The sequence below is a fragment of the Acomys minous genome, assembly GCF_964271855.1.
Source record: "Acomys minous genome assembly, chromosome: 12".
Classification (NCBI taxonomy): domain Eukaryota; kingdom Metazoa; phylum Chordata; class Mammalia; order Rodentia; family Muridae; genus Acomys; species Acomys minous.
Genome location: NC_140493.1, coordinates 111029765 through 111050284, shown reverse-complemented (window position 1 = coordinate 111050284; position 20520 = coordinate 111029765). Strand labels below are relative to the sequence as shown.

At 54.9% G+C, this 20520-nt stretch overlaps 1 protein-coding gene across 6 annotated transcripts; it reads right to left on the bottom strand.

Annotated features, from left to right (window-relative positions):
• Nucleotides 1–93: 93 nt before the first annotated feature.
• Nucleotides 94–17725, bottom strand: LOC311579753 (lysosomal alpha-glucosidase-like). 6 transcript variants are annotated; one of them, XM_084750582.1, is made up of 21 exons: nucleotides 17578–17722; nucleotides 16231–16724; nucleotides 14567–15156; nucleotides 13109–13254; nucleotides 11637–11802; nucleotides 11467–11563; nucleotides 11011–11130; nucleotides 10737–10855; nucleotides 10522–10653; nucleotides 8327–8437; nucleotides 7589–7759; nucleotides 7353–7506; nucleotides 6812–6929; nucleotides 6217–6350; nucleotides 5130–5281; nucleotides 4439–4587; nucleotides 2690–2831; nucleotides 2141–2287; nucleotides 1688–1852; nucleotides 1334–1486; nucleotides 94–871 (listed from the first exon to the last, which is right to left on the bottom strand). In XM_084750582.1, the coding sequence occupies exons 2-21, from the start codon at nucleotides 16415–16417 to the stop codon at nucleotides 812–814; spliced, it is 3213 nt and encodes a 1070-aa protein (XP_084606708.1). In that variant the 5' UTR covers nucleotides 16418–16724; nucleotides 17578–17722; the 3' UTR covers nucleotides 94–811. The 6 variants fall into 6 exon arrangements, with proteins under 6 accessions (XP_084606708.1, XP_084606710.1, XP_084606709.1 ...); XM_084750584.1 differs by having other exon boundaries at nucleotides 7422–7506; nucleotides 17578–17721; XM_084750583.1 differs by having other exon boundaries at nucleotides 7589–7702; nucleotides 17578–17721.
• Nucleotides 17726–20520: the final 2795 nt, after the last annotated feature.

The following is a 20520-nucleotide window of genomic DNA, read 5'->3' as shown; positions in this document are numbered from 1 at the left end:
TGAACAGACCATTCTCTCCCTAACTCCACATCATGTGCAGAATCCAGCTTGAGAGGTTTGAAGTAAGAGCCAGACAACAAAACCATAGTAGAAGTCTGAAGAAAAACAGTGACTTCCGGCTTGGCAAGTTTCTTTAAGATGATGGAAAACAACTCGTGACATGGACTTGTCAGGACAAAATGTCTTCAGATGACACAGTAGTAGAAAAGTAAAGCACACAGGGAGACCTCTTAGAGCTCATGGAAACCTGGTGGTTCTTAAGTTGTAGGGGCTGCGGCTGTGACGTTACCTGGTGAAACGGACTCTGTGCGTGACTGAGCCGCGGCGTGGGGATGGAGAAATCACCCTGGAGTTGATGCACTCGCTCACATCCTGTGAAGGACGTGCTCAGGGGACAGGGCACCAGATAACGACAGGCTGAGGCTGAGAAGACTGGGAACAAGGCCGGAGCAGCGTGGGAGCCTTGAGGATGAGAGTTGCCTGCAATCAGGGGCACGAGGGTGATAGGAAGGAGTGATGAGAGAGGTGGCTCCAACAAGTGCACTTCACAGAGAGAGCCGCTCATGTCCCTTCAACCTGGTGCCACCAACAGCTCTGTCAGCTTGCAGGGTGGCAGCGGCATGGTCTGATGTTGGCCTGGCCAACTGCAGATTCTCTAGTGTCTGACAGACAGCTGGGGCAGGAGGCAAGGCCAGCCCCCCTCTCACAGTCCTTCAAGGAAACAAGCAGCAACAGATGGAGAACCTCAGAGATGTGTCAGGAAACCGGGACTCCGCCTGACAGGTGCCACCACCCACACGAGGCGAGTCTGCTAGGACCAGTCAATTTGAAATTGCTCTCCCATGAGCAGTGAGACAGGGATGGCCAGGGTCTGCAAGACAGAAAAGAGCTCGGATGCCAAGTGGTTCCCACCCACAGCCAGACCTCAGATGCCCTGGAAGGTGGCCTTCCTGCTCAGAGACAAGGGCATGCTGGGTCTTGGGAGCCCAGGAATAACACAGCTCTCAGGGGGGCGAACCCAGGGATGGCGGCCTCTGCTCCCGGGCCATCCCTCTCCAAGGCAGAGGGACCAGGGCCTCAGAATTGGCACCTGATTCCATTGGAAACGAGGTGCTGTTTAGAGGCTCAGAGCCTCCATCATCATTGCTCCCAAGGGAGATATGGCGAGCGGTGAGGTCCCAGTGGCCCTGTTCCTCTGTGAGGCCAAGTGCCCTGTCTCCCTCCCAGTAGTGTGTCTGAGGATGCCTGGACCAAGTGAGTGCCTGGTGTCCTTAGCACCCCCTTCACTCAGGCCCCCCAGGACAAAGACCCAATCCCCAGCCTGCCCTCCTACCTTGCTGTCAGGGCTGTAGGTGAAATTGGAGACAGGGACACCATTGGAAAGGACCTGGGTGGGGGCAGTGGTCACTCCCATGACAGCCACCTTCCTCAGCTGTAGGTCAGCCCCCTCCTTGGTCACGTGGACTAACTTGTTCACAATGGTATTCTGGTAACGTAGAGGGGGAAGGAAGCGACATTGTCTGTGACAGTGAGCCCTCCACAACCGGACTCACAGATGCGTCACAGGGCGGCCTCTTCTGTGCTGACGCAGGGATGGTGGCCACTGTGGCCCAGGCCCTCCGTCCATCAGGTCACACAGCCCTACCCCATGTTTCTTCCACCAGTCTGGGCGGGCCTTGTGACTCACGTTCTTGGCTAAGAAGGTGACCAGTGTGTAGTCCCCACGCTCCAGGACCCCCAGGCTCTCCCCATCGTCCCAGAACAGCTCCCCACAGGCCTCGCCGCTTGCTGTTAATGCCACAGCCAGAGCCATGGGCTGCTTTCGGGACTCCGTGGTTGTGAGGCTGGGACCCTGGGAAGAGGGAGGACACATGTCACACCTGTGACCCTGGAGACCTGGAGGACATCTGCGGTGACGGCCCGGCCTGGGGTTGAGTAGCCCAGGATGTGTGGTGACCACCCTGGCCAAGAGCTGAAAGACCCACATTTGTTCCTTTCAGCCCCTCCCCCGCTGCCCCGGGTTTACCCTGCCAGAGGGAAAGCCTAGTGCCCTGGCCAGCTCCCTGCCAGCATCCTTCCAGCAGCCTCCAGTCCCCATCCCTGGCCTTCCTTGGGCCCTGGAGCTGCTGGCTCTGGGTACCTGCAGTGGTATGATGTAGCCCGCCCTCAGGTGCACATTGATGGTGTCCAGTGGGGCATCCAGTGTCAACCACTGCCCCTTGCTGCGGACAGCAGCTCTGAGGGGCGACGGAGGAGATGGGAGGCTGCCAAGGGCCTCCACTGGCACCTGGAGGAAGGGGTCACATGAGAAGGGTCCCGGGAAGCACCCATGCTGCCACGCTGGCACTTGGAGCCACGTTCTCCTGCCCCCCGCAGCTGTGTGTGGTGGTACAAGAGTGCTCCTGAGACAGGCTGGCTGTGACTGCGGAGCTGGACCTGCTGTAGGAATGACCGCCTGGCTCAGCTCAGCCTCAGTGGCTGCGGGGCCCTGGAGTTAACCCCGTCAGCTGTCAGCCTGCATCTTCTCACCTACAGCAGTGCGCTGTCGTGGCATCGGTGCCCAGGTGAGGATTCAGCATGCAGCTGGGACTTCAGGGCAGGTGCACCTTTTCAGCCTGTCACTGATAGGCCATGTGCCATGGCGGCTCTAGTCCCCACCAGTGCTGGGTCTGAGGACCTTGGGACTCACCATCTGCAGGTTGTACCACGTGCCCTCAGGGAAGTAGCCAGTCACTTCAGTTTTCCCACTCTCTAGCACAGGTGTGATGAGCAGGGCGGATCCCCACAGGAGCTGGCGGTCCACAGACCAGGTGCTGGGATCCTCAGGGAACCTTCACAGGAGAGACAAGCATGAGGGCCTGAGCCTGGGGCTCTGACGTCAGCTGTGCAGGTGCAGAGACAGGCTCTGAGAAACCCAGGACCCAGAGGATCTGGGCTGCTTCTGCCAGAGCCCAGAGCAAGGTTTGCTTTGCTGACTCTCCAGGTTCAGACAGGAGGAGCTGGGCGCCTGTGGTTCTGTCACTGTTTCTTGAGTCTCAAACTAGCAATGCCACCCTTCCAGTCAAAACTGTGAGTACATGAAAGCATCGATGTTCTCCACATTCTCACCACTGCTAACTTCACCTCTGGGCTCTGCTCTGACCATGTGGCAGGACCACAGTGCTAGGGACAAGACAGAGCGTGGTGCTTTTCAGATGACCGCTTGGGACCAGTTTCCATTTGTGGAGTTAAGGCATCCATCAGGGAGCCAAAGATACCCTGAGTGTGCACAAGTGTGTCCTCACACTTCTGCGTGGATCGCGCATGCTGAGGGCCTGCCCCACAGCTGCCTTGAGGGCCATGGTTGGTTCCTCTCGTTCCTGTGGTGGCAGGTGCTTCTGGGTAAATTACATCTGCTTGAAGTGTGTGTGTGTGTGTGTGTGTGTGTGTGTGTGTGTGTGTGTGTTTGTGCGTGTGTATGTGTATGTGTTTGTGCGTGTGTATGTGTGTGAGAGAGTGAGCAATGGTGGCGGGTGGTGTCAAGTGCATGCCTGTGCAGCCATGTGGAGTCCAAGGCCAGCCTCTAGTATGTCCCTTAGGTGTCATCTACCTGGTCTTTAGAGACAGGGTCACACGGGGGCCCTGAAGCTTGATGAGCAGCCAGTTACGCCCCAGGGATGCTGGAGCTAAGTGAAGGCCACCATGCCAGGTTTGTTTGATTGTTATTTGTTTGAGCCAGGGTTTCTCTCTGTAGCCCTGGCTATCTTAGAAGTCACTGTGTAGACATGGCTGGCCGCAAACTAGAGAGACTCAACTGCTTCAGCCTACTGAGTGCTGGGACTGAAGGGCAGCGCCACCACGCCCTCAGCCTCAGCTCTTTAACATGAGCACCTGAGATCAGGTCCTCAGGCAGCAAGGCAGGCACCTTACACACTGAGCAATCTCCCCCATGCAACTGTTACTTAACCATGTGTAGTCCGTGTGTGTGTGTGTGTGTGTGTGTGTGTGTGTGTGTGTGTGTGTGTGTGTGTGTGTGTGTGTGGTCTGTGTGTGATATCTGTAGTTCAAGCTACTTGCCTTTCCACCCAAGAACCATCCTCTCTCTGTCCTCTGGGGACGCCTCCTATGTGAACAGTCCTGTCTGGGGACATGGAAGGGGCCTCTCTTGTTTGTCCTCTTCCCTTAAGTCACCCCAAATGGACAACTCATGACCATTTCATCCAAGTCTCATCAGCCAGGAGGCCTGGTCGGTACCTCAGCCAGTTGTCCACAGTCCGGATGTCCTGGCAGAACTGAGCTCTAGGGGCCTGAGAGCATTGGGCACTTTTGTCACAGCCTGCCTGGGTTGTAGGACACAGCCCACAGCAGAGTGAGTTCCCTGGCACCGGAAGACCTCCAGTAAGTCCTCCCAGGGACACATGTGGACTGGCACTGTCACTCCCTGACCCAGGTGACTCACTCCAGGAAGAGGGGCCGGGCCACTGTGTCCCCTCTGACGTGGGCGCCATGGAAGAGGGTATACAGGTAGGGCAGAAGGGCATAGCGCAGGGTGAAGGCTTTCCTCATGGCCTGCTGGGCTGCCTCGCTGAACCGATATGGCTCCTGCGGCTGTGTGGGCAGAGAGGGCAAAGGAGATGAGCTGTTTAGTTTTTGTCAACTTGACACAAGCTGGCATCATCTGGAAAAAGGGAACCTCACTTGAGAAAAACACCTCCACCAGACTGGCCTTGGGGTGAGATGGGGGCAGTTTCCTCACTTAAGGATGGCTGTAGGGGCGCCCTGTCCACCATGGGTGGCACTGCATGGGCAGGTGGTCCTGGGCTGTGAGGAGGGAGCATTGTTCCTCCATGGTTGCTGCTTTACTTCCTGCCCTGACTTCCTCTCATGATGAACTCTAAGCTGGAGATGAAATTAACCCTTTCTGCCCCAAGCTGCTTTTGGTCATAATGTTTTCACAGGAGACAGAAAGCACACTACAACAGCAGCTCTCTGGGCTCCCAGGCCATGGGTCAACAGAATGCCCACCCAGAGAACCATAGCCCCTTGGCCGTCCTGTGTGGAGGCCACTACGGACTGGGCTCTCCCCATCAGTGTAGGATTCACACGGGCAAGGCCTTGGGGGTGAGGGCTCCCATGCTGCCCCATCCTACCTTGCGATTTTGGAGGTTGTGGTTCCGCATGAAAGGGTAGAAGGCCCCCACCTGTGTCCAGCGCACACACAGCTCTTCAGACACATCTGCCATAAGACCACAGATGTCCGCCCCAACCAGTGGCATGCCGAGCAGGTTAAACTGTAGGATTTCTGAGTATTGAGGCAGAATAGCAGGAGGTTACCCAAGACAGCAAACGGACAGACACCTGCTGTGAAGGTCTAACCTAGACTCACTATCAGTGCATGACTCGCAAGAGCCCACTGGCCTGTGCTTTCCACTTGGGGTCAGCAACTACTTCCTACCGCTTGGGACCAGTAGAGCTGACCAGCAACCCAGTGTGTTCAGAGACACAGGGTGTAGGCCTGGGACCTTTTTGGAAATTAGAACTTTCCAAATGTAATGGTACTGAGGTAAAGTGGTTAGTGTGGTCCTGAGGAAATGCCATGTGGAGATTAAGTCACAAGGGGACATGGTCCTGTGAGGATAGAGGTGAAGCCACAGCAATGCAGTGAGATGTCCAGGAGACCATGAGTCCCTCCCTTCTGGGGTCCCCAAGACTGTGCAAGGACACCAAGCTACACCTCTGTGCACAGGGGTGTGGCCCTGCCAACCCAGGGTCTGGTTACTGTCATGGATGGATTCCTGTTACTTTGACTCCACAGAAAGGGCTCCTCAGCTGTAGTGAACACAGAAGAGAAGGGAGGAAGTCCAGACCCCAGCTCTGCAAGGAGCTCTAAGTCTGGCTCCTGGCCTCCAGGCATTGCAGTCTACAAGGCTGAGGGCAAGTAGAGCAGATGGCCTGCATCTCAGGCCAGAGTCACCAGAGACCTGCGCAAGATGAGGTTTTGAGGGCTTTTCCGGCTGTAGGCAGAGTGAAGTGCACACAGGGTACTGGGAAGAAAGGTGCCCGCGTGAGCGGCTGACGGGTGAGCAATGTGCACAAGTGAGTAGGAGCCTGGAGGCATCCCATCCCACACAGACGGCAGACATCCCCAGGCTATCTCAGTATTATCTGTAGTGTTGAGCCCAGAACCCACAGCCCCCCGGAGGGGACCCAGAGCCCTCCGGGCAGCTTGTACTTTACCCAGAACAGAGTACACGAGATGTTCCCAGGAACTCCATATATCCCCTGTCCAGTGGCCAGCATATCGGCCATGGCCAGGGAAGGTTGAGCGGGAAATCACAAAGGGTCGTGTTCCCCGAATCTTCACGAGGGCCCTGAGTGGTTGGGAAACACAGAGAACTGGGTTCCCATGGGTACTACACGTCCCCCCTTGGGGTAGAACACAGCCCCAGGGGCCAGTGGCAAGGGGATCAGGGCTCTGAGAGGGAACTGGTAAGAACAGAATGGGTGGGCCAGAGTATGCTAGGCACAGTCAGCCCTGCCCCAGTGAGTTGGATGTCATCTGTGGGTGAGCCTTAGCGGAGTCATGGAATCCCTAGGTACCAACCCCTACCCACTTAACATCTAGGATGCTCAGGGCATAATGTGTGGGAAAAGCCAGCTCCAAGCGGGGGTCAGGAGCACCAAACAGTTTTGTAGGCATGTGTATGCATCACTGAACCCAGGGTGCTGGGGTGGCCTCCTCCCCTCTCAGTGACCCTGCTAGGAGCCCCCCCCCCTTAGTCTCCACTGTGACTACTGTGCAGGCTGTTGGCTGCCCAGGGCAGAGCCTCACCTGTTGGAGGCAATGGCTTGAGTGAGGCCATACAGGTTGTGGAGGTTGTAGTGTGTTGAGAGGAACTGGCGGCTGGAGGCACAGATGGTGCCTGCTTGCAAGGATCCGCCAACCACCCCTAGGCCAGAGGAGAACTAGTTTAGTAAGGAACTTCCTTCAGGTTCCATGTGGTGCCTTCCTCCTCTGCTGCTCAGACTGTCAGCTCCTTGGGCTCAGCCCAGGGCGGAGCCTCCTAATGCTGACCCCTTTTCCCCTGTGGGGCTTGGGGCACATCACTATTCACCTCTGCTATTGCAAAGACAGGCAGGTGGGACCAAAGACGACCCTCTGCCGACCTACGGCCTCCACACCCATCTCTCTTGAGTCATCCCAAGGGTCTGACCATTCAAACGCAGTCTCCTTCCCCCGAGGCACTGCACACATATGACAGTGTCTGTGTCACTCCTTGCAGGACCTCACCCTTGGGTTTTCTCTCCTCTCTGAGCTGCTGGCTGTTCTGCCTACTGATTGCCAAACCCTGAGAACTTTGCATCTTCCAAACCACAGAAGGGGGCTCCCTGCTTTAAACCAGCTCTGTCCCCATTCCAGGCAGGCGAGGTGGGCGGCGCACCGGGCACATAGGGTGGGCTCTCCAGTTCGTTGTTAGGGCAGCCCTCCTCAGATCCTCTAATGAAGTTGGATGGTTCATTCATGTCCTAGAAGAGGCCGCGGTGATATAAGCTGGGTCAGCCTGCAGGAACTGGGGGTGCACCCAGGGAGGATCGGGGTTATACTTACAATCCATATTCCATCAAAGGGCACCTGGGCATGGAACTCTGATACCATGTCCTGCCACCAGTCAAGGGTCTCTGGGTTGGTGAAATCAGGGAAGGCAGCGGATCCTGGCCAAGCCTGAATAGCGAGCCGAGGGGGAGGAGAACAGTCCCAGGTAGATCTTCCACCACAGCCCTGTCAGGCCTTGGTTTTGAGCAAAGCAGCAGCCTCAATCTTAGTCAACCCTGACATACAGCAGCAAACCCCAAGCCCAACAATAAACAAGCTGGTCCCACAATGCCTAGGGGCTTGGAGGGCTCTTGCTCTGGGAGAGCCAAGGCCAGCCCTGCACACAAAGCCACGGGGCAGAGGAGCCATGGGACCAAAACATTGGGAAGGAGTTGACAGAACCCCACTGGAGGTCCCACCATCAGACTCAGGACCCAAGCCTGCCCCTCCCTTACCAGGGACACTGTAGGAGGAGAAGCTTGGGACTCAGGACTCCCAGAAGCCCTTAGGGGTAAGGAGGACAAGGGAGACCCCCAAATCCTCACATAGGTCTGCTAGGCTTGAGCTGGACCCAGTGGCTCATGATGCCCGAGAACGCATCTCCACTTCAGAAGTCCAAGGTATGTGTCAGGAGTTACCTCTTGAGGCCTCCCCCAGCCCCGCTGTGTCTACTGGACATGATGGTTTCTGAGTCTGACCCTGGCCCTGGACAGCTACCTGTCCCCCTGACCCCATCCCCACCCCCCACACTACCTTCCCAATCAGTGGCTGTCCAGTCTCATTGGTGATAAACACGCCCCTCCGAAGACCCTCGTCATAGGGCCTGTAACTCCCAGCAGGGCCTGAGCTGCTGATGGCCGGATTCTGGGGAAAGAAGAGGACAAAGCCCTGGTGCCAGCCACTGGGTGAGGTGGAGATGGGATGGTACAGGAAAATGGCGCACAGTCAGCAATCAGCTAGTGTGAGGAGTCTTCTGGACGCTCCTGGGTGAGATTGGACATGTGATTGTCCCAACCTTCTACTTCCAGAGTTAGGAGAGAGCCGTTTTTATTTCCTTTTTTTCTTTTAAGATTTATTTATTTATCATGTATACGTTTACAGTGCTCTTCCTACTTGTAACCCTGTGGGCCTGAAGAGGGCATCATAAACTCACAGATCTCATTATAGGTGGTTGTGAGCCACCATGTTGTTGCTGGGAACTGAACTCAGGACCTCTGGAAGAGCAGTCAGTGCTCTCAACCACTGAGCCATCTCTCTCCAGCCCCCTTATTTGCTTCTTTTATTTCATTTTTTCACTTATTTTTGTTTTTTGAGACAAGGTTTCTCTGTGTGGCCTTGGTTGTCTTGGACTTGCTTTGTAGACCAGGCTGGCCGCAAACTCACAGAGATCTGCCTGCCTCTGCCTCCCAGAGTGCTAGGATTAAAGGTGTGCGCCACCACCTCCTGGCTTCTACTTTTAAATATGTCTGTTTGTGTGCACACGCCCTCAGAGGCCAGAAGAAGGTGCTGAAATTACAAGCAAGCTGCTTGTCGTGTGTCCTGGGCACCTTACTCCTCACCTCCTCAAGGCAGCATGCGCTTAACTGTTGAGCCATCTTTCCAGGCCCCGATTACTTAGGGTTTTTTTGTTTTTGTTTTTTCTAATACAGTACTTGTCTTTCAAACAGAGCCCTGGCTGTCTTGGACTCTCTTGTAGACCAGGCTGGCCTGGAACTCACAGAGATCTGCCTGACTCTGTCTCCTTAGTGCTGGGATTAAAGACCTGCACCACTTCGCCTGGCTCCCATTTACTTTTCAAAAAATAAAGATTTAAAAAATAGTTCCCAGACAGGCCGAGTGTGGTGGTACACGCCTTTAATCCCAGCACTTGGGAGGCAGAGGCAGGTGGATCACTGTGAGTTTCAGGCCAGCCTGGTCTACAATGAGAGTCTAGGACAGCCAAGGCTACACAGAGAAACCCTGTCTCGAAAAACCAAAAAAAAAAAAAAAAAAAAAAACAAAAACAAAAAACAAACAAACAAAAAACAAAAAACAAAACAAAAAAACCAAACCAAACCAAAACCAATTCCAGCCATTCAGAAATAGAAGCAGGCCAACCTTTGTGAGTTTGTTTGTTTTGGTTTTTTGAGACAGGGTTCCTCTGTGTATGCTTGGCTGTCCTGGACTTGCTTTTTAGACCAGGCTGGCATTTTCAGGGCCCATCTTTAAAAGAAAAAACAAAACAAAACAAAAGACTGCAGCTGGCCTTGTAATGCAGGCTGGACATCCCAGCTGCTTGGAAGCTAACCCAGGAGGGTTCTGATCAAGGCCTGCATGGGAGACCTAATGAGGCAGAAACTCAAAAGAGAGTTAGGGATGCAGCTCAGTGGTAGAGAGCTAGCCTAACTTGTGTGGGGCCCGCGCTGCCATTGACCCTGACAAACTCTTGTGGTGAGGAAGCAGGTGTGGGCCTGATATGGCTAACCACCCATAGCTCGCTTTCCTCTGCTGTAGGAGGCCCATGGCAGTGGCCTGTTGGTGTTCTTGGACCCTACATCTCTGGCTAAAGTGGGGCAGGAGACCACAGGTAGGAGAGGCCCTGTTCCCTTCAGCTGTGGGGACAGGCACAAGGCAAGTCTGTTTCCTTTCTACGTTGCAATCGCTGGCCTGCGGGAGACCCAGGTCCAGGAGACACATAAACTCCAGCTACTTCTGAGGCCATCACCAGCTTGCTATGGCCCTGCCTTGGGAGCTACGGCTGCTCAAGCAGTTAAGCAGATGCTGCCTGCTGACCCTGGAGCCTTGAGCATGACAGGTACTTCCAGGAACATGGACAGCAGACACCAAGCCTGCAAACGTCTGGATGTTCCTTGAGCATCAAAGACTCAGGGAATGTCCAGGGCAGCCGCTCAGGCAGGAGGACATGGCCCCACGCGGGAAGCAGCCAGGCTGCAGCCATATCTGCTCACCACGATCATAATGTACCGGCGGCCTCCCTCGTGGAGCTCGCGCACCATGTCTGGAAAGTCGGCAAAGCCGTCCTGGTTGAAGGTGAAGTCCCTGCGGCTGTCCATGTAATCTAGATCATTCCACTGCACGTCCTGCAGCGGGGAATGGGAGCTGAGGCTGAGATCCGGAGTCAAGAGTGTGGAAGCTGGGCGGCCCCACCCTGACTCCCACTCACCAGGGGGAAGTGAGTCCTGGTCATGTTCTCCACCACCTGGCGGACAATGGCGGTGGAGGAGTAGCCCCAGCGGCACAGGTGGAAGCCCAGGCCCCAGTATGGAGGCATGAAGGGGTATCCTGCGGGACAGCACTGCACGTTGGCAGGGCCTGAGGGAGGGGGGCAGGGGCCTGGGGAGGAGGCAGGGACCCTGGGGGTGATGCCAGTGGGCACAGGGCAGGGGCCTGGGGCAGGGCCATGGTTCTGAGGCCAGTGGGCACCGCGCAGGCCCTACCCACAACATCCTGGTACTGCTGCACAACGCTCTTGGGCTCTGGGCCTAGGAACACGTAGACATCCAGGATCCCGCCTGTGGTCCTCCAGGTTAGGGCCGGGCTGGGCTGCAGGACCACATCTGGAGGGAAAGCAGCTTGGGCTCAGGCGTGAGTCCCCGACAGATGCGTCACCCTGTAGTTAGAGTGGGACCCTTCCCATATGAAGCCTGGGGGATGCCCGAAGGGTAGGAGCGGGGCAGCTGTATTGAGCCCAACCCAGCAAGGCCTGAAGAACACAACACGGAGCAGACGAGCCTGGGGAAATCACCCGGGACATCCTTAGGTCCCAAGGGGATGAGCGAGATGAGGCCTCTGCTCACTGGACTCTCCCTTGGACACAGGATGTCTCTGGGGCAGGCACAGCCTCCAGTTCTGCCACAGAAGCGACTACTGAGCAGTTCCATCTGGTGACTTACCCATGGCATTGCTGTTTAGCAAGAACACACCGTGAGCCAAGCCACCGTCCTCCAAGGCTAGGTAGAAAGGGTGTGACCCGTACAGGTTGGCACCTGGCTGGGATGACAAGAGAAGCACCTCGCACCCAGGACCCCAGCCTCCACATTCCCACCCACTGTCCATCTCGTACCGATGGTGGCACATCCCGGTTCCATAAGGTGAGCCGAGTCCATTCAGTGCTGAGCATGAGTGGGCTGACATGCTCACCAAGGCCTGTGATGTGCTGGGAGGGCAGCGAAGTGGCCAGCTGCAGGAACTGGTCAGCGAAGAACAGGGGGGCCACAGTTGTGTTCAGCCTGTGTGGAGACACCAGAGTCCCTTAGACCCCAGGCTACAACAATCTAGGATGATGGGTCCTTCTAAGGGACGGTTGGAGAGGGACAGTCTGACTTCACCAGCAGCATAGCAACCCTGGGACACCACATAAACCCCAGAAGTGCTTAGCACTTGAGGACAGTGAGAAAAGGCAGAGCAGGCATGCTCAGGGGGACACAGAGCAGGACAGAGGACACCGTGGCACAAACATGAGGACTTGCCATGGGGACTGGAGCTTTGGAGCAACACAAGGCACAGGAGAGGCTGATGGCAGGGACCCTCAGTCCCCTGCCAGCCCTTCACCTCGGCCTGTGTCCTTAAAAGTCCAAAGAGGGTTACGATAACACCGAGGGTGATGGCGTTAGGATGAGTCATTTTGGCGTAGGCGGTAGAGATGCGTACTTGAAGAGTAAAACGCAGGGCGGCCACTAGGCATGCCACCTGCAGGGCCACCACTGTGGCCTGGACCAGGGTCTCTCCCCAGTCCCACTGACACTGGTGCCACTGTGGCCAGGACCACTGTCCCGCCTCAGTCCCACTGGCACTTGGATAGATCACCCTTAGCGGTGGGTCATCTTGGATACTGTGGGTGTCCAGCACTCTGTCCTATCAACCAAGCTGTCACCACACACTGCCACGCATCTCCTGGGAGTATTAGTCCTCACTGGGAAGCCACAGAGGGAACCTTTGGGACCCAGTGTCGACACACCCAGCCTAGACCCGGGCCAGCACTCAACAGTACTCATGGCGGGCATGCGCTTGGAGGACCAGGAGCAGGAAGAAAGCTGTGCTGCTTGGCTCTGTCAGCTCGATACAAGCGAGGGCCATCTGAGAAGAGGGAAGGACTCTCAGCTGAGAAAACACCTCATTACATTGGCCTGGAAGCCTTCCCATGGGGGACATTTCCTTGCCTGACTGATGTGGAGGGCCTAGCATGCTGTGGGTGCCACCACCCCAGGGCTGCTGGTCTGGGTTGGATAAGAAAGCACCCTAGGCACGCCATGGGAAGTAAGGCAGCAAGCAGCATTCCTCCATGGCCTGAGTTCCTGTCCTGACTTCTCCTGTGATGGAGAGACCTGGAGCCCCTGCGGGGAAATTAACCTTTTCTTCTCCATGTTGCTTTCGAGCATGGTGTTTATCACAGCAGTGGATCAAAAACAGAAAGAGGCAGCTGTCAGGCTGAGAGCTGAGCCAGGGAGGAGGCACACAGGCTTGCTGCCTCCTGAAGCTCTGGCCCTGAGGGGCCACCAGGTCCCTGTCCACTAGGGTTCCAGGTAGCCAACTCACAGGACTCGGCCATCCAGCTCCCTGCGCACGACCACTCCAAAGGGCTCCTCTGAGAATTCCACGCTGTACAGTGGGGATGGCGCCCGGCTCAGCACCCTCGGGGTGTCCAGGGGCACCTCATAGCGCTTGTGAGCGGGATCTTTGATCTAGGCGAGGAGAGACGGTGGCTCAAAGCCCTTCAAGTGCCTGGTGCCCCTCCCTCCCTTGAAGCCTCCAGGAGACAAGGCTGCAGGACAGTCAGCCAGATCAGCTCCCAGGGCGGCTGCACACTGTGCTTGACTAAGAGCCTTAGTTTCCTCAACCACTTAACTCAGGGGAGGAGCGCTCCCTCAGCCTGGTAAATGCAGAACATCCACTAAACTCGCTTTTCAGGTAAACAGTCAACAGCTGGCGTGTGTTCCTCTCTGCTTTGCTTTATTTACCGTTCAGTTTCATTGATTACTTTTGAGGTAAGTTCCTACTCTACCGCCCGGGCAGGTCTGGGACTCACTGGACCCGCGGCTGACACTTCATTCACAGATTCTCTTGCTGCAGCCTCCTAAACGCTGTCAGTTCAAGCATGATGCTCGCTTTCACTGCTGGGCATCAAATCAGACCTTACACACGGCAAGCACATGCTCTACTGCTGACCTATGTCAGGCCCCACACACAGCTCTTTTGTTGTTTTTTTTAACTTTTGTTGTTGTTGTTACTTTTGTTTACATTGGTGTTTTGCCTGGATTTCTGAGAGTTTGGATCCACTGAAACTGGGGTTACAAATCCTTGTGAGGAGCCATGTGGACACTGGGAATTGAACTTGGGTCCTCTGGTTCTCTCTCTGCTAGAGCAAGCGATGTTCATAACCGCTGAGCCATCTCCCCACGCACTCTTTTGTTTTTCTGAGACAGGCTTTCTCTGTGTAGCCTTGAGTGTCCCAGAACTGACTTTGTACACCAGGCTAGCCTCTAACTCTCTGCCTCTGCCTCCTGAGTGCTGGATTTACAGGCATGCACTGGGACCACCACATGTATTCACAAATAGTTTTCAATACTTTATATTTGTTTAACTTACCTGTGCATTAGATATACACATGTACTTGCGTATATGTGTGAGTTGTACACACACTCCTTCCGGCATGCGTGCATGTGTGTGTGTGTGTGTGTGTGTGTGTGTGTGTGTGTGTGTGTATGTATGTGGTATATACATGTTTGGCCTCAGCTCTCTTGAACGGCTTGTCTACCACCTGTGCCTGCCTTCTAGAGCCTCTATTATGACTGTGGCAACACCTGGTATGCACACACAGCCAGACCACACATATTATTGGAAAAATGTCCACACAGTGGTCACTTGTCCACACACACCTAGCCACTGCTCTGCCTATGCCCTCTGTCTGCACGGGACTGTCTCTGCCTAGGCCGTCCTTGGGAAAGTTATCTGCCTGACCCAGCTCTACCCAGGCTCTACCGTGTCCACACACACCATAAAGTGCAGGCGGCTCTCTGTCTCCATCAGCACGTCCAGCCGTAAGGTCAGCACATCCTTTGGGAAGAAGGTCGGACTGGTACGCGTCAGAGTGGCTGTGTACCCCATCTCTGTGGTGCTCAGGTTCTCTAGCCGGTAGCTGGGGTAGCTCGGCGGGAAGAAACACCAGGGCTGCCCCATGGGTGGACCCTTCAGCACCCGCCCTGTGGGGACATAGCAGCAGCCACGGGCCTCGCACTCCTCCTGGGAGATGCCTTTGTCAGGAGCACAGTCAAAGCGGCTGTTGGGTGGTACGTCACACCCTGTGGGCACTGGTCCAGGCTCGTCAGGGCGTTCCTGGACGTTCCGGGGCCCTGGATGGTCGCTGTCCTGATGGTGAGGTCTGTAAGCCTTCCACAGTTCTGGGGAGGACTCGGGAAGGTCTTGGGGAAACAGCAGGAGGTTCTGGAGCATGATGTGACCCAGAAGGACAGCTAGGGACAAGGAGAGGAGGAAGCAGAGCCCAAGCACGGAGTGGGAGCAGAGTGGCTTCCTTGTGTTCATGCTAAGAGACTGGAGGCAGGGGCAGCAGGGGAGGTCCTGAAGGCCTGCGGAGAGAGGGAGCCAGTGCCAACGTGGGTGCGCCAGAGCGTCCTGGACCCACATCAGTGCCAGTGCGGGGAAGGAGGCAGACAATGTGTCCCTCTCCACAGCGATACCGAGGAAAGCAGAAGACAGGACAGGAGACAGCGGGAGACTCCTGAGAGGCAGGGGGCTGGCTGCAGACATGGGCCCCAAAACACTGTACAGAGAGATGTGAGAGGCAGCCAGGCCCTTATCAGGAGGCCGTGTGTGAGAGAGGAAAGGGTGAGTGGAAGGCTTGGGGGTGGGGGCACCCCACTGAAGTCTAATCCCTGGGGAAGAAGAAAGGGTTTGCAGTAAAGAGCCCAGGACAGGTCGCAGGGTTCTCTGGCTAAAACTGGCCGCCGAGGAGTGGGGACTTGTGGGCCTTCAGGAACTGGGGCTTGGGCAGAAGCTGGGCTGATTTCAGGATGTGGTGGGGGCAGGATTGGGGGAGCAGGGGAGACAGGACTCAGCACATTAGAGGTTCTCAGGGTCACTAGACATACTCCTGAGACAGCAGCCTGTTTGCAGAAGGGGTAGCTGTGAATATTCTGACAAGCACATGGTGTTCAACAGTGGCCACCCGGGAGTCAGAGCCCTCCTGGTTGACAGGTTTTTACCCACAATTCCCGTCACTCTCTCCTGTCAGTTGCTCTCCAGTTCTCCTGTGGGGTGCAGGGGTGGGGTGAATTGTGACCCAGTGACGCAGTTCTGATATTAAGTATGATCAGGGGAGACTCCACAAAGCTGGGACTCTGCCAACTTAGATGCCAGCTGCAAGACCTAGGTTGCTACCATACCTCTCACGGGCTGGCGGTAAGCCTTGGTGGTTTGTTTTGAAAGCTGTAAGTCAGTGCCAGCCAGAATGAAGAGATGGGCAGGGAAAGGCTAGGAATAAGGTGACAGAGTGCCCTGCACACTGCCAGCACTTAAATGTGTTGACCAATTAGGATGCTCTCTGAACCCACTTGGATGCCATTTGGAGACAGGGATTCTGGTAGCTCAGACTTGTCCTAATGTGCTATGAACCCAGGGACGACTTGGAATCTTGCCAGCACCTCCCACAGGCTGGTCTTTCTGGTACTTATGCTCACACCCAGCTCTGTTCAGTTCTGCAGGACTTTCGTATGCATGGCTGGTGTTGGTGGGCCACCTCCAGCATCTTGTGGAAGTTGGGGGGCTTGGCTGGGCTGCGATTTCCAACCCCCCAGTCATGCGTTGGTCCTTCAGGTGCCCAGCAGCCATAATGAGCTACCAGGGGCCCAGCCTCCACATTAACAGTAGAAAGACACCGTGTGGACCAGGCATGAAGACCAGACACCCACTTTGTCTATACTGCAGTCTTGGCTCCACCTGGCCTCCGCACATGTGACCCTGATCATGATTCAGCGCCCAAGGGCACTCACAGGCTCAGATTCTGATGGGCAGGTCGGGAATCTGCTCCTTCCAGCACTTTCCCAGCAGGCCCCAGGGCACAACTGAGAAACACAGGCATCCAATAAAGCCCACAAAACGGACAAGGCAGCTCGGGCCCCTTCGGTCAGCTCCACGACTTAAGAGGAAAAAACGGCGAAGGAACAGAGGTCAGAGTTAGGGTCAGAGGTCCCGGCTGACCTGGAGACCCAAGTGTGCTTTCTGGAAAGCAGCAGGATGCAAGGCACCACCAAGCACAGGTGTAAGGACCAGACCAACTCTGTTTAGAAAAAGAAACTCCATTTTGTGTTAAACCTAGCCAAAGGCTGAACCTAGATTCCAGGAAAACCACAAATTAGTCTAAACAGAAAAATATTCCCTAGCAACACAATCAGCTCACTTTGGGAAAGTCCAAATATACTCTCTGCTGGTCAAGCTGAGCATCAGGTGGTCTGGCACACAGCAACAACCAATTAGGCGAAGCCAGGCCAAAGTTCCTAACGCCCCCATGACTGCTTCAACCAATCTTTTCTGTAGGCCAACTTGCCCCCAACTTGTCCCTACTTGCACCTTTTCTGCCCAAATGTCACCCAACTATACACTGTAAAACCTCATTCTTTGTCAAAAACCTGTAAAACCCCCTCTCAATTGAGACTGGAGGCCACCTCCCTGTATCTGCTGTGTCACTGCATAGAAAAGGTGGCCAGGGTTCCAACCTGCAGTCAAGACTCCCTTGTCATTGTATTTGGACTTGGCACTTGGGTTGTCTGTCAGGGGAGTGGTTGAGTCCAACCCCAAACTTTCAGACACAGGAGGTCTAAGTTAAGGGTCTCGGTTTCTCTGGTCCTCAGTTTCCCTCTATGAGAACACACAATGAGCTTTACCAGCCTAGCACTGAGGACAAGAACTAAATCTGGACTTTGCTGTAGGCCCCTACATTACTAAGGTCAGTGTCCCCCAACTCCCTGGTTGGGGGTCCCTCCCACCTATACCTCGGTTTCTCTGCTCGATTCTCCCAAGCAGGAACTCGCTGAGAGTAGGTCCCTCCTGATTGAAGGAGGCAGTTCCTCCGGGGCAGTAGAGTAGGGGTGGGGGGGCCTCCAACCTTCACCAGCACCACCAGCTCACCTGAGCAAACACCCTCCTGATAGCGGACTTCCTAGCCCAGCAGAAAGGTGTGGGTCATGTGGTCCTGGGGCGGGGCTCTAGCCCTTGGACCAGGTGATACTACCTCCAGTGTAGGCGTCCAAATCCAGTCATGTGATCTCGCTGCGCCCCCTAGTGGCTGCAGGCGACAGGGCGCAAGGTAACTGGGAAGACACAAGCCTGGGTCTGGACAGCCCAAGGACATTGTGGCAAACGCTTCAGTGAGAGGTTAAAACCAGCCCAGACCTGAAGGTCCGTCAGCTTGCTCAGTAGGAAATAGTCAAATACAGGTAGAGTGATCACACAGAAAACTCAAGGAGGTTGACAAGAGGGTCATGAATTGAGGCATAAGCCCGGGCTGGGGATGCTCGCAAGCCTGCATGGGATCCCAGCACTCAGGAGGCAGAGGCAGGAGGATTGACTGATTGATTGCCAGTTGAAGGCCAACCTAGGACACCTGGTTGGCAGGCAGGGGTGTGGCTAAGGGTAGAGCAGTGGCCTACAATGTACAAGGCCCTTGCTTCCTGTTGTGTTGTGACCACTCTTCCAGGAGGGGACATGTCGCACCTGTGCCCTCTGGCTGTCAGACTTTCGAAACAGTGAGCCCCAAGAAATTAGAACCAACCCCCCATCCCATGCTGGAGGAGGGTAAAGTCCTGGGGAGACACTGCCTGCAGCTCTGTCAGCTTGTCAGACCACAGTGCAGGGGTGACTGGAGCCAAGAGGACTGCTCAGTGACTGACTACGAAGGGTCTCTGTTTTATGGACGAGAGTAAGATAAGGAGAAGGTGGGGACCAGCAGCAGCTTTATGTTATAGAGGAGTTTACTAAATGAGCATGGGGGAGGGGCACCCAAGAGAGAGACAGAGACAGAGGGAGGGGGCCAGGAGGAGGGTCTGTCTTTTACATAGCCCTGGGCAGGGCCACACCCCCGTGGCAGGTAGGCAATGACATCAAAGGTAGGTCCACTGAAGCAGATTGCTAACATTCCTACCTTTTCCAATAGGTAAAAAATGAAGCCAGGCGGTGGTGGCGCACGCCTTTAATCCCTGCACTTGGGAGGCAGAGGCACGTGGATCGGTGTGAGTTTGAGGGCAGCCTGGTCCACAAAGCGAGTCCAGGACAGCCAAGGCTACACAGAGAAACCCTGTCTCAAAAAACCAAAAATAGCAACAAACAAACAAACAAAAAATGGGGAACATTGGATTGTTTTATATAAGGTAAGTTAAAGTATATAAATGTAGGTAAGGGAAAAAAGAGAGAGAAAAATAGCAATAGAAACAAATGTCCAGTTGTATGGTGAAGAGGAAGGAAAAGTCCTGCCCTGAAAGTTTAGGGTAGAGGGCAGAGTATGTCAGCCATGTCCTGCAGCAGATAGGGACCGAGCTGTGCTGGGTTTGGGACACACCATTTCAGCCTTTTGCACAATGGAGAAATGGTTTTAACTACTTCCTGCTGATAGTAGGGCAGTGATGGGGGTATAAAAGGGTGAAATGTTACCGGGCGTGGTGGCCCTCGCCTTTAATTCCAGCACTCTGGAGGCAGAGGCAGGTGGATCACTGTGAGTTCAAGGCCAGCCTGGTCTACAAAGTGAGTCCAGGACAGCCAAGGCTACACAGAGAAACCATGTCTCGAAAAACCAAAACAATAAACAAACAAACTATATATATATATACTATATGTATATATATATATATCTGAAATGTTGGCCAGGTTCCAGAAGAACAGGCTGTTGCATTTGCTGTCCAGGGTCTGAGAGCATCTGCAGCTGAAAAGAGCAGTGCAGACCCAGCTGGCTCGATCTATAGTGCTGCACTGCAGCACTTGTGGGCAGCTGCTTTGACAATGTCCCAGATGTAGGAGTCTGCCAGGATACTTAGCTTAGAATCAGGGGTTCAGTGGCAGTCTTGAGAGGTGGCCAGAAAGGCTCCTTCATAGGTGGCTCTCAGCAAGCACGGGATGTGGGGGAGCAGGATTGAGAGACAGGACTGTAGACAATGGGGTGCTCCTCTGGGTTTCGGTTCAGAGTTTCATGCCACCAATTTTATGTATGAGAACAAGATAGAAGATGTCAGATATTAGATTATATGAGGTTTATTAAATCAGCGTGGGGGGAGAAAGAGAGGGGGAGGAGTACCCCAGAGAGAGACAGAGAGAGCAACACACACACACACACACACACACACACACACACACACACACACACACACAGACAGAGAGATGCAGAGACAGAGACAGATAGACAGAGACAGAGACAGACAGACAGAGAAGAGAGACAGAGGAAGAGAAGGGAAGAGTAAGAGGTAGAGAGAGGGGCGAGGTAGATTTGTCCTTTTACATAGCCCTGAGCAGGGCCACGCCCCCGTGGCAGGTAGGCAATGACATCAGAGGTTGGCCATCTGAAGCAGAATCCTAACACTCTGCCCACCTTGAGTGTGGCCAGCCTGGCTCTGGCCACCTTGCCCTTATCCCTGTCCCCTCTGCCTTCCTGAAAAAGAAAACCACCCGATTACATCCCTAAAGCTAGCCACCAAGGTCCATTCCCATATTTGGCTACTTTCTCCTCCTGAGCCTGACTGCCAAGGTCCAGCTAGCAACGTCCTGAAGTGCAGCAACCGAAGCGTCTTTTGGTTCACCCAGGTAACATGCCCAGTCAAAACCCACCACCGCGCCTACTCGGTCTGACGCAGCCCTCCCTTGATTCTCTTCTGAAAAGTGGCACCTGCGGGGTCATTTGCTGCTGTCTTCCAGCCTGAGTCAGAAAGCAGCCACCTTGACTTGTCTTCCCT

What these genes read in the sequence shown, in the direction of transcription:
- LOC311579753 (XM_084750582.1), bottom strand. Translation starts at nt 16,417, where the DNA reads ATGGCTGCTGGGCACCTGAAGGACCAACGCATGACTGGGGGGTTGGAA. An exon ending in CCTTTGATGGAATATGGATT is followed by an intron (nt 7,507 to 7,588) that starts GTAAGTATAACC and finishes GGCCTCTTCTAG; the next exon opens with GACATGAATGAACCATCCAA. An exon ending in CAAGCCATTGCCTCCAACAG is followed by an intron (nt 6,351 to 6,811) that starts GTGAGGCTCTGC and finishes CCAACCACTCAG; the next exon opens with GGCCCTCGTGAAGATTCGGG.